At 36.7% G+C, this 13967-nt stretch overlaps 1 protein-coding gene across 1 annotated transcript in view; it reads right to left on the bottom strand.

Moving 5' to 3' along the window:
• Positions 1-1351: 1351 nt before the first annotated feature.
• The window catches only part of Smurf (SMAD specific E3 ubiquitin protein ligase), a 28788-nt gene continuing 16172 nt past the window's right edge, over positions 1352-13967 (bottom strand). The window contains exons 9-14 of the mRNA XM_089638282.1: positions 11862-12401; positions 11208-11439; positions 10877-11066; positions 9034-9233; positions 7466-7629; positions 1352-5881 (exon numbers count right to left, since the gene is read on the bottom strand). Coding sequence (XP_089494408.1) covers positions 5600-5881; positions 7466-7629; positions 9034-9233; positions 10877-11066; positions 11208-11439; positions 11862-12401 — 1608 coding nt within the window. The 3' untranslated portion in view covers positions 1352-5599. The remainder of the gene's footprint in view (positions 5882-7465; positions 7630-9033; positions 9234-10876; positions 11067-11207; positions 11440-11861; positions 12402-13967) is intronic.

Here is a 13967-nt window from a genome sequence, read left to right as displayed (position 1 = left end):
TATTATATCGTTACTACCTGACATGTACCCGGTGTTGCTGGAGGTTATCTTTAGGAGATAGACATATACCATCGGAGACTTTTCTGTAGGCCTTTTTAACACATTTCGAGTTCCGTGAAAGTCCTATTCAAGTTCTGTTATTATATCGTTACTACCTGACATGTACCCGGTGTTGCTGGAGGTTATCTTTAGGAGATAGACATATACCATCGGAGACTTTTCTGTAGGCCTTTTTAACACATTTCGAGTTCCGTGAAAGTCCTATTCAAGTTCTGTTATTATATCGTTACTACCTGACATGTACCCGGTGTTGCTGGAGGTTATCTTTAGGAGATAGACATATACCATCGGAGACTTTTCTGTAGGCCTTTTTAACACATTTCGAGTTCCGTGAAAGTCCTATTCAAGTTCTGTTATTATATCGTTACTACCTGACATGTACCCGGTGTTGCTGGAGGTTATCTTTAGGAGATAGACATATACCATCGGAGACTTTTCTGTAGGCCTTTTTAACACATTTCGAGTTCCGTGAAAGTCCTATTCAAGTTCTGTTATTATATCGTTACTACCTGACATGTACCCGGTGTTGCTGGAGGTTATCTTTAGGAGATAGACATATACCATCGGAGACTTTTCTGTAGGCCTTTTTAACACATTTCGAGTTCCGTGAAAGTCCTATTCAAGTTCTGTTATTATATCGTTACTACCTGACATGTACCCGGTGTTGCTGGAGGTTATCTTTAGGAGATAGACATATACCATCGGAGACTTTTCTGTAGGCCTTTTTAACACATTTCGAGTTCCGTGAAAGTCCTATTCAAGTTCTGTTATTATATCGTTACTACCTGACATGTACCCGGTGTTGCTGGAGGTTATCTTTAGGAGATAGACATATACCATCGGAGACTTTTCTGTAGGCCTTTTTAACACATTTCGAGTTCCGTGAAAGTCCTATTCAAGTTCTGTTATTATATCGTTACTACCTGACATGTACCCGGTGTTGCTGGAGGTTATCTTTAGGAGATAGACATATACCATCGGAGACTTTTCTGTAGGCCTTTTTAACACATTTCGAGTTCCGTGAAAGTCCTATTCAAGTTCTGTTATTATATCGTTACTACCTGACATGTACCCGGTGTTGCTGGAGGTTATCTTTAGGAGATAGACATATACCATCGGAGACTTTTCTGTAGGCCTTTTTAACACATTTCGAGTTCCGTGAAAGTCCTATTCAAGTTCTGTTATTATATCGTTACTACCTGACATGTACCCGGTGTTGCTGGAGGTTATCTTTAGGAGATAGACATATACCATCGGAGACTTTTCTGTAGGCCTTTTTAACACATTTCGAGTTCCGTGAAAGTCCTATTCAAGTTCTGTTATTATATCGTTACTACCTGACATGTACCCGGTGTTGCTGGAGGTTATCTTTAGGAGATAGACATATACCATCGGAGACTTTTCTGTAGGTCTTTTTAACACATTTCGGCCAGGTATTTTTTGCACTGGCGAAAATAAAGTTCCTGCGAGAATTTCTTTAATTTGTTTTAAATCGCTATATCTTCGAAAATAATTATAAAATTTAATAAAAATTTCTACATAGTAACTCAGCATACCCAAGCTATAAAAGTACGAAACGAAAATTGAATATAATATTTGAAATGCTCAAACTCAATTAACATTGTAAAATGTTTATTACAGTCAGCCTATCAGTATTTGCTCATACCGGCTGTCTTTATATATGCCCGACATCTCTCGCTCGCTTGCACATAGGAGTTGAGTGGGTTCGGAACAGAGAAAGAGATTCGAATCGGGTTTCACGGTCATAAAAACTCTCATTCCAGGAATTGAATTATTTCAATAACAAATATTATGCTTTTGTTGAAATACCGATCTAAATACGAAAATAAATATAAAAAACAGACTACATTACGATTTGATAATTATGAATATATAGTTGGGACCTTTATAAAGAGATTGGTATATAATATTAATGTAAAAACATTCAATAATTCCGTCTTTTCTGCTGTTGAAATGAGGCCGGCGCAAATGGTAGAACTACACTTAACTACACTGACCGGCCTTAAGCATCAATCGACGGGTAGAATTACCTTTCCCGGCCGAAGTGTGTTAAGATATACAATTCCATAGTATATTATTTTGATGTATCTCATATAACCAGCGTTAACTATATAAGCACCCGACAATATTATTTTACGACTTGATTGCAAAACATCGACTTTTCTCTACTTTCTATAAATATAATATGCATGTATTATACATATAAACCTTCCGGAAGAAATTCTCTAAATGATACTGAAGACCCTATCAAAATCTGTTGCGTACTTTAGAAGAACTAAGCGCACAAACAGACAGACACGGATAGCTATAGCTAGACTTTATTTTATACTATTTCGAGATAGGCCAAATAACAGAACCTGAAAAGAACTTGAAAAGTATCTTTGAAATTTGAAGAATTGTTCAAATTCTCTGAAACAACCAGTTAAGGTTTCAAATATTGACAAAAATAATTATATAAAATGTATATTTGATTTTATTAATGTAGCCAGATTTTAAACATACTTATAGACTTTAACTGCACCAAAATGCTTTGGAAGTGATTGTAAATTACGTAAAAGAACAGAAGAAGCCAAGTGATTAAGGCAGTGGTTCACAAAGTGTGTGTTGATAAGAAACATGAGTAAAAAATATTATGGCTTAAAAAACATATTCATAAAGATTATAGATCAACAAAAGCAGATTCTGAAAATGAAAGTTTTATTACACATAACTATATGTAGAATTAATAAATCGTCATTTAAAAACGATTAAAACTGTAAGAGACATAAACGCACTGTGATTGGTCGGCGGGTTCTGAGAGATCTTACACCGCTACCTCACGGGTCGGTTGGCTGCGTGCCAATTTTATGCCAATTTTCCCTGCTTAGACACGCACACGGTTACCACTGCGGTATATAAATTAATTCAAAAGAATGATGTTTTTTTGGATAGTTAAATTGGGATTTGTGCATTTTCTACTGAGCCGAGTGGCATTGACCTCACTGTTAACTGACAAAACCGAAGTATGTATGACATCACGCATACACAGTCTGGTTTCAATCGTTTTGGCGGGCTTAGAAAATTATTTGATAAGAAATCGACATTTGTAAAAAAAAAATACTGATATTCAAATCAGAATGTAAACTTTCATAAAAAAAAAAAAATTTAACTGTCTGGAATTACTTATTATAATATTAAATAGTATTGACAAGTTTTTTCTGTTCTAAAATGTGCTTTATTTACTTTACCAAAAAATATTGGATGGTTTTCAAAATTGACACAGGGAGCCTTTGGAAAATCTGGATTTAGCAAGGGCGCCACAAATCGAAAATGTTTGGGAACCACTGGATTGATAAAATATCATAACAATTATTTAGGTTGAATTTTTTTTTGTTCTAGTATTCGTACAAAATTATTGCAGGTACATTATTAAACTTTGAAGAAATTACAAACTGAAAATAATATGCATTAGGTCATTTTAAAAATGTAAAACAATCACCCATGCGTAGGTAACACTCCATCCCTTATCCCTCTATACATCTTTACTCTAATCTTATTAAATATGTTGATAAAAAGGCACAGAATATATTGATTTTATTGAATTACCTTCCCATATTCATTTTAGAGTGAAAAATTATTTCATAAATGCCGACACAAAACCTGGCTTTGCTATTGAATGCCAGACAGAAAAATTATGCATTTACCTAAAATATGGTATTTCCTTACCAAATTATTTATCAATTGAATATAAATCATTTAACTCGTCGGGGCCATTTGTTAAAGCCAACAAGTAGATAGTAACATACTTGATAAAGTGACATTTTTATTTTTGTCTCTAACTAACCCAGTAGAGGTAATATCTGAAGGCAAAATGAATGTACAAGGACGACACTGCAATTGCAGTGCTTCGTACCGTGCACGGGCATGATTCTTCAACACTGCAAATTCAGGGATCCTCTAGAGGTTAAACAGTGATATTTTGTTGATATTCTGCCAAATAAATAGGAAACCTCGTGACTTAGTTGCGAAAAAGATACAATAATCTGATATCATTTCATAAATTTACAAAGTAAAGATACACAATCCAAACAGGACTGAAAATTATAATACAAGGCATATTGGTTATCACTTCAATTTAGATCTATAATATGTACAAATAAAATATATTATCAATGAAGGATGTAGAGTCTGTTGCCCATGCAGATATTTACACAGAACATACTAATCATTTGATATAATATGTAATTCCATCGCCAAAAGCCAACCCAAGAAGGAATTCTCAATCACAATTATCAATTAAAGTGCACATAAACAAAATATACTCTAATAATAATAATAGGTTCCAATAGATACAGAATATAAATTCAATAATATACAGCTTATTTGGAATACACATTAAAAGTTTTATAATATAAGAATAGAAAATTTCGCAGCACAAACTAAAAACGATATAATAATTATTTTTGTGAAAATTGTAATTGTTGGAAATGGTCACATTTTGTTTTGTATAAGAAGGGTGCCCTGATAAAACACGACACATTCAACTCTTGAGTGCTAAACGATGCAGCTTCTCACTTCTAACTGTCATGCTAAAATGAGATCTACTTTACATTATTATTATTATATACTCTTCTCACAAGAATATCCAATAGTACATAGTTATATTATTATCCTTGGATATTTTATTATAAAGACACTTAAAAAATAATTTAAAAATAGAACTTTGTGATGCGAATGAAGATAATAAATAAGCAAGACTCTATATCGTCTATGGTCACCTTCACTATAAACACTTATGATGTCTGTTTTGTGAATAATCTTAAGGGAAAAACAAAATTCCAGTAATATTTTTATATTTTTAAGATCCCGGATTATGAATAACATTAAAAAAAAAATAGAAAAACTGCTATTCATGCGGAAAGAAATAGCTGGCGCAATGATGGCACTATTTCTCCGGACTACGAGTGAGTGAGCCACCATACATCGCCATACATTTGATTGGTTAGCATACGTCTGTGTTGGTCACCGGCCACCGAATTGAGTAACTCTGAGCGGACACCAGGTGAACATCCCTCCGTGGGGCGCTATACATTTGGTTTGGCGTCCCAATTGATTACGCCACCGTGGTGTGAAATAGGCCCCTTAGCTAGCAAAGAACTTGAACACAGGAGTCTTGGGTGGTAATCATATGCATTTGCCAACTCAGCCACTAACCAGTAGATATTTTGTATTTTTATCTTCCAAAATAGTGTTACATTTTATTCTCCCCATAAAATATTTCTCAAACAGACTTGTGAGGTCTAAAAGTAAGGAGACAATATAAATTTTTAAAGAAAACTATTATGCCGAAGACAGATAATTGATATTGGGCTTGATCGTACGTTATAAATATATGATAATCATATTAAACATTATTGACTAAAATACAAAATTTGGAAAACAAATAATACGACACAGATCACTTGGAAATATATTCCGCGACAATTGAGAAAGACGATAATAGTTGAACACTCGTAGAATACTTGGGGATGGAGTCAGATCACTCGACGGCAAATCCGCAAGTCTCCTCGACGGCTTGCGTTAGTTTGTCGTAGAGTATCCGATGCGTTACGTAAGGGGGCATGTCTATCCGGTTGAAGCAGGTGTGCGCCTTGGGCAGGCTGTTGGGGGGTGCCTCCACGCAGTGGATAGTGAACAGGCGGGGACCCGCCGCCCCCGTGGAGCCCTGGAGGGCGCGGAAACCCTGCAAAGGCACACGGCTGGAGCCTGTGACGAATTGTAGGAGGCGGGCTCGCATCTCTACTGAGTAGCTCTCAACAACCTGTGATAGGAAAGAAAAAATAATGTTTAAATCGATTATTGGCTCCCATTATTTGAATCATTAATAAATCTGAGTGGCTTTGAGATCTGAGAGTTTATTTGTTACCAAATATACACAATGTCCGGAAACTCCTAGTATAAACAAGAAACTGACCAATCTATATAACATAGAATACAAAAAAAATCTTTACTCGTAATAATATTCATAACAATATTTTTGACTGGCACCGCTTTGTTCCAAACCTCAAAAACAGTCATTTTTGCATTTCACATTTTATGATAACTTCACATTTTTTCAGATGACACTGTCACTGACCCGCTCTGTTTTGAAGTGCTTCGGAATCCGGCCAATTCGATTACGCGTTCCATATTTCCTTTGGTAAATCGATATTTCGATTTAAAATATTCCTCTGATAGTGCTTTTGATAGTGATTACTGCTTTGTTACATTTTCATTGTGCGACAGATAGATATTTGTCAAATCAAACAGATTGTTAACAAAGTCTGCGATCTCTGTCTTACTACGATCGTAATACGTTCCAATACCTGGGGGTCGGGCGGTTTAAAAATCTGTCTATGAGTAATGTGTGATTATGAGTAATGTTTGTTACTAACCCATTCTTATCCCCTCATATTGTCTATTATGAGTAAATAAGTAAGAGTTCTTAATACGACAGTATTAGTAGCACGCATGATATGATAATCAGGCGTATGCGTATACCGGCTGTAATACAACAGTATTAGTAGTTGACAGATTTAAGCCTCCCGATATAAATAATAAACACATACCGTCTTCGGTGTATGTTTTTTATTCATACAAAAAATTATGGAGTACACTTCACGATTCAAATATTTATCAAATGTACATGCTTTGGATATCACTAATGAATTTGTAAAATAAACAAAGCCTTCAAGGGCTAGCGGAAAGCCATAATGATTTTTTCAATCGACAATTTAAAAAAGTCCGAATTAGCTTGGGAACTTGTTGACAGAGTGAATTTAATCAGGCAGCATAGGGTTAAGAATCTAAGACAACCAGATTTCACCCTTGAACCAAGTGCCTTGAATAAATAATAAAGAATTGAACGACGGCCCAATTGAACAACGGCTCACCAGAATACTGCGCTCACCCAATACGACTCTGCCGGTACGGCTCCCCAGATATGGCTCCCAGCGTAAGCGTGTGAATGATCGTATGGCACTTGTACCAAGTAGTTAGAAGGTGTAGGTATATACGTCCAAGTCCAGATGATGGAGTGTCAGATGTAATAACAATTAATACTTAAGATAATTTTAATGGCGCTATGTTTCTAAAATATCTCCTGATAAAAAAGGGTCACCGTTCAATTGAGCCGTGGTACGGTTTGCCGGGAGTGGTACGAATACAGCACATCAAAAAGCGCTAGCTCAATTGGGCTGCTCCTTTATGAACGACTCATTCACAGAACATGACAGGAAACTAATAACTACAAATGGCAGAAATTAATTTTCGGGGAAAAAGCTTGTGAGGGTCATTACTCTAACAGATAATAGATTTAGTTGATAAAATCCGTGAATGTAAAGTGGGCGCTAGTGTCGCTACTGACCTGCCAGAACCATTGCACCACAGGTGTCTCGGGGGTGCAGTGCTTGAGGCGGGTGTGCTGCTTCCAGTCCGACACGTCGATGGAGGAGATACCCCCGATGATCAGCTCCAGTTCTCGCTCATCGAAGGGTCGCAGGAACTGGGGTGGCACGAGCTCTGAGAAACCTAAAAGAATACATATTTATCTCTATATTAGCAGTAACTAATGTGATACAAACAATATGGCACCTTGTCTTTTTGACGGTTATATGATAGTTTCAAGGTTTCGTAGCCCATGATGGAAATGAGAATGCAAATTGCAAAAAAAATCTGTCAACCCATAAATTACAGCAATAAAAAACTGGGCATATTTCGTGATGACAGAACCCAGTTCATTGGTTTTTAGTGAGAAATACTTTATTTATTTACAAAATAAGTAACATGAAATAAGAAGAAAAATGCAAATCATGCATGCATTTAATATATAAAAATTCAGCCTGATTATGTTTGGGGTCGCAAAACTCGAAAAGTATTCGAACGCATCGGTGAAAATTTAAAAGTATGTTGTTGCCAGGAGTGTTTAGAGATGTTTAAACAGTAGAAAAAGTTGGGGATGCCCGAGGAATACATAATGCAATATCTCTGCACTGAATGAGATACGGAGTCGAATTAAAGTTGATGTAATATAGTTTTTTAACAGTAACATTGTTGTATACGTGAATGGTGGAAGAAGTCAGAGGTGCCCGAGAAAGACATCAGCAATAGCGAAGCATTGCGGGGGATCCACAAGTCTCTTTATGTAAAGAAGAATGTTTGTGGCGGGCGGTTGGACACCGGGCGGGTGGGGTGGATTTGACTTGTATACATATCTACAGTTTTATATCAAGACTGATATATCATGATTTTGCACACTTGACCTTCAAAACAAGAAGAAGGTCACTGTCTACATCTGAGTTTAAAAAAAACTAAAGCCTGGGCAACGCCGGGGACTTCAGCTAGTTAGGTTGGTATATGAAAGACAAAAAAAGAGAAAACAGAAATGACAAGCCAAGTGACCTCGCAAAATAATAATTATATGTAATACTTTTTAGAGTAAATATTTTTAGGTAAGTTTTTAGATTCTCACGGCCAAAAGCATTTTTGTTGTTTGTTTTTGGGGTGTTATGCCGTGTTGCGCTAACTCCTTCTTTAGCCGACGTTTCGGACAGCGTTGCAGTGTCCATCATCAGGGCAGATCCGGTAGATCCGAAGATGTGTGGTATGTGCGGTAGATGCAACGCTGTCCGAAACGTCGGCTAAAGAAGGAGTTAGCGCAACACGGCATAACACCCCAAAAACAAACAACATAAATATTTTTATTTTACAAACATATTTTCTTCTATTTCACTACCCTCACTAATTAACTAAAAAATACTAATTTCAGTGACGGGTCTGTCTAACTGACGCTAGTTAAGTATCATTTTGTAGTAAAATTAGTCAATTACAATGCAGTTTATTTAAAAATCATAAGGAAAATCCCAAAAATTGAAAGTTAACATAAATCCAATGAATGGTGTTTTCTGTAACATGTGTGTGAAAATTTAAGCGTACCTTTTTGCAGAGCCAAGAACTGCTGTTCGATTCCTCTCATGAACCTGTAGTTGACATACAGCCGCACATACTCGCGCTTGTTGTCCTCTGTGACAGCGATGCTGCCGCCACCTGGCTTCAGCTCGTGCACCTTCAGGACTCCAAAGGCGTTCACCTCCACCTGGAAACTGGTGTCGATCACGCCAGCGATTTTGTTCTCCCTGGAAAGATTGATAGCATATTTTATTTGAGTAATGCAGAGGTTTCCAACGTTAACTGGCTCACAGCCTTCTTTTCAAGTATATTTTCCTTCATTACCCCCGTTGGGTATCACTGCTCTAATGGCTTGGCCTACATCAGCACTGAGAATGTACAGCGAGCACAGGCCGAAATAGGTCAAGTCATGAAAATATAGCACTCATGTCAGACCAGCATAAATATGTAAACATGAGTTGATAGATCTATCATAAATTATAGCAAAATCGTCTTTTTTTCAAATGTCTCCCTACTCCTACTGTCTCAGAAAGTTCTCTGATACTCACTGAAGGAACTATTAACACTATTACAAGGGATTGTCATCTTAGGATCACCAGCAGCTGTTGAGAGCGTTAGGAAAAGTGAAGAGGATTAACGAATACACATTAATTTATGGTGGCAACGTCCTGTCTTGATAGGAAAAGGCGAAGATACCTAGTGATTTAAATACCACATTATAAAACCAGGATACATCCCAAACAGTCAGTGATAACCCTGGTGAACTTCATTAACTTCTCGATCACCAGTCGATTCTATTTTCGTAATAACTTACTTGTTTTTTTAAATTGTACTGTCTACCAGATGTGTATATATATTTATAAAAATAGTATTTAATCTACCAAAAGTAGTTTCTCCAGAATAGCTATTTATATATATGTACATAGAAAAAGTGGGGTAAAAAGCTTCCATTCCTGTCGGAAGCCATCAGCAAATAATACAATGATTTTATAATAAATACTAGCTGTACCCCGCCACGTGTTGCTGTGGCTCAGTCTGTGCAGATTGAAAAACAATTGCGCGTGTTGCTTTTACGTCCAATATATGGCGCTGTTAAAAAAAAAAAAAACATGTTTTTACCTCTCACAGACATGTGACATTTACATAATATAGGGAAATAAAAACACACGTGAATTTGAACGAAACGGTGTGTAAAAATTTCAAAGCAATCGATGAAGAACTTTCGGAGATTTAAGATTTTGAACATTTTTATTTACATATAGATAAAAGCATAAAAAAAATCGAAACATAAACCTGTTGGCATAAAGGTTCCCCACCCCTGAAGTAAATATTTATTTATTGAACACCCCGAGGAGTTTTTACAGACATAATACAAGTGGAATTATACAGAATACAGACATAATAATGTGAAAACATAATATAAAAGTATGTACATATAATAAAAATCATTAGGTACAATAACAAAATATTAAAAAATTACAAACTACCGATTTACGTTAGAACACACATTTATCACAAATGAATTTAAAATTTCGACATTTTATTTATTTTATATTCCATTATATTTACATAGTAGGGTTGGGCAAGATTGTTTTTTTAAAGATTACCATAAATTCACAAAAAGTAGCACCCAGAGTAGTACAACCCGCAAAAATACCTAAAGTGGTGACTTCAAGCCTAAGTAATATTAGTGCACAGGCTGCTTCAGAAAGTATAAAATCGGCATGTTTAGATAGGTGGACGGTGGACTGGAGGGAATAAGCAGGATAAGTATTAGCGGTAGTGGGGTTTTCCCTGGAGACGGATGAGACTCTCCAATAGCTGCTGCTGCTGCATAAATGTATCTACGTAATAGCTCTATATAACTCACAGCATCCAGGTGAGGCTTCTGTGCAGCTCGGGGTCCACCCCCTCGATGTCCCCGAGGGTGACGGGCTTGCCCAGCAGCTGGCGGTAGAAGGGGGTGGTGAAGCCCCCCTCCAGGTGGTGGCCGTGGAAGGTGGCGATGCCCAGCACGCGACCCGCAAAGTGGAAGTACGAAAGGTGCTCCGGATTGACGCCTGGAAGACGGTGTATCACACAAGATTATAGTAACGTATTAACTCCGGTTTCGCCTTTTTCTAAGTGAATAATTAAACCTTTATTGTTTTCATAACCAAATCTAAGAGAAAACATAAATTCATATTTTTGAATAGACATACCAGAATCTGGGTTGATTTGCAGCGTATAATGACTGCCGCTGCTGTACTGGAACAGGCCATACTGCGGGTTGAGCATTTCCCTCGACAGGAGGTGCAGCCACTCCCTCGCCACTCCTCCATAGTCCAGGCCCTCCTCCCCGCGGAACTTGACCATCAGCCGCTTCCTCAGCTCCTTGGCGCGCATCTTCATCACCAGGCGGTAGGACTCTTCGAAGATCTCCTCGCGAGACACCTGGAACAGGAAAAATTGTAAATTAACCAAAGAAATTTTTTTTGAGAAGCAGAAAGATGATTTGGTATTATTTATGCATGGAAACTATTTGCAGTGATTTTCTCGAAGAATCAAAAAATATGAGATAATATCTGGAACAGAATGCCGCCTGTTCATTAAATATCTGAATGTTACTGGATAGGGCAAAAGAAACATGGTCTTTTCGCAATTTTATAGGGGACCCTATTGACCCCCCTTCGGATCATACATAAACTTTAACAGTAAGATTACCGTCAATCTGGAACACAGTTTTCACAAATTCTTACATTGAACCATCTTCACAACACAGGTGAACTACTAGCGCGGAGGACAATAAACATACATAACTTGCATAAAAAAAAGCTTGGTTGAAATTAAAAAATAAATAAAAAGGTATTAATTACCTCCAGTCTACAGTGTCCACTCTGCGGCTGCATGGCCAGGAGTTCAATCCTCAGCACCTTCATCTTGGCGGCCAGATCCCGCCTATACTTCGGCAGCAAGTCACTGCTGTCCTGGAGATTCGGAGGCAAGTCCCCGTGACTCGGCTCCGGCACGGAAGCATTACCCGGCGCATTATTAACCATCGCCGGAGCGGACGTTGTTAAATTGGGAACTATCCTCGCTTGCGGAGTGGTTGTTGAATCATCCGCTCTCGATGTAGTTGTGGTTCTCGGGGTTTGGCTGGCTGAAACTGCCGGAGTAGAGGTGGTTGAAGAAGTTGCGGCAGATGATATCGTCGCAGTGGTGTTGTTACTACTGCTAGCGGCTGCCGATGTGGTACTTGTTGTGGGGGTGGCGGGTTTAGACGGGGTGACGGCGTTGGTGGCGCCGCCGGTGGCCCCCGTTCGCGGCTGTTTAGAAATGAGCGTGTTCAGGATTTGGGAGTTCAGTCGGGGGTCGGTGAATTGGGTTGTACGGTTGTTGTGGTCCACAAAGTAAACCTGGAAACCAAGATTAAATAGAGGTTAATATTGTGGAATCTTTAGCCACTCGAGCGACAGCAACCCAAATGTGGGTAGTACCGCTAATGCCCTCGAGCGATAGCTACCCAAATTTGAGTAGCTGTAGGGGTGTAATTTTTATGAATTAAAATTATTATTTTTTTATAAAACCTAAAAATATGGGATAAATGGAATATTGGTAGATTTACTGGCTTTAAACTACAGTAAGTTGTTTAAATTATATTTCCACATAATTAAAATAGATAAAATAAATACAGTAGAACCCTGTTAATTCGAACCCTGATAATTAGAAAAAACGCGAAAATCGTAATTTTCATGAAAAAAATTTCCCCAGAAAACTTTTTTCTTACAAAATGGTTTTTTAATTCGAAATTCGTTAATTCGAAACTCGAAATTTATATTTGGCCGCGCACGAAAATTTGTTCGCGCATATAATTCGAAAAATTCGATTTTTTCGTAAATCTGGATCTATTTTCTCTTTAATCTTTACTGTGCTACATAATAATAATAATCATTCGGCTGATATCTTTTTTTTCGCAAGTTTTTATATGTGCCGGATCTCTAGTAACAAAGTATATACAAAAAATAATGCATCTTTACTGTCTTTAGTATTTTTATCTTGTAACAGAACGATTATTGTAATAATTGCTAATCTTGCTACTTACTATATTTTATCTCCTTTGTTTGAAACTCGAGTTTTTTCAGTACCCTTTAAGGAAAAATTTGTTCATTCCGTAAATATTATTTTCCTTGCAAGTTTCTCTTTGTCTCGTATCACTCTTAACAATTTAAATACTCTAAATAATGTATTCTTACCTTCTTTAGTAGATTTCTCTTGTATGAACATAATTTTTGTAATCACTGCTAATATTGTTGTTAAACATTTTCACCATATTTTACTTCTTATCATCCAAACACATTATTTTTTAACATTATTCAAGAAAAAAATAGATCATTCTGTAAATATTTTTTTCCTAACATGTTTTTGTATGATCCATACAACTATTTTCCATTTATTAACCATTCAAATTAACATATTCGTACTTTCTTGTAACAGCATAACTATTGCAAAAATTGCTAATCTATCTTGTAATTACTCTTACCATAGTTTATTAATTTTGATAAAAACTAAAGACTCTTTAATATTCTATAAGAAAACAGTAGATCATTCCATACGTATTGTCCTACTCACATGTTTTTATATGATTTACACCATCATCAATAATGTATTTACCCAAAATAATGTGTTCATACCTTCCTTAACAGATTCCTCTAGTTTTGACATAACTACTGTCACAAATTCTAATGTTTTACCCTATCTTTCGACATTCTCACCATATAAACAAATAATACCACTTTTATTAACACGAATATTTCTCACCAGTATTATAATTTGCGGTTGTTTCTTGACAACACTTAATACATTTACCTCAATACTATTTAAATCTTGGAAAGAAAGTTACTGGAAATGCTCTAACTCTGTTTTAATTACATCTTTGTTCACTAACCTTGTTCTTATCTATTCATCACACTTACCCATACTCT

This window comes from Hesperophylax consimilis, chromosome 12 (genome assembly GCF_061612785.1).
Source record: "Hesperophylax consimilis isolate HC1 chromosome 12, BYU_Hcon_1.0, whole genome shotgun sequence".
NCBI classification, from domain to species: Eukaryota; Metazoa; Arthropoda; class Insecta; order Trichoptera; family Limnephilidae; genus Hesperophylax; species Hesperophylax consimilis.
This window is presented reverse-complemented; position numbering and strand designations above follow the sequence as displayed.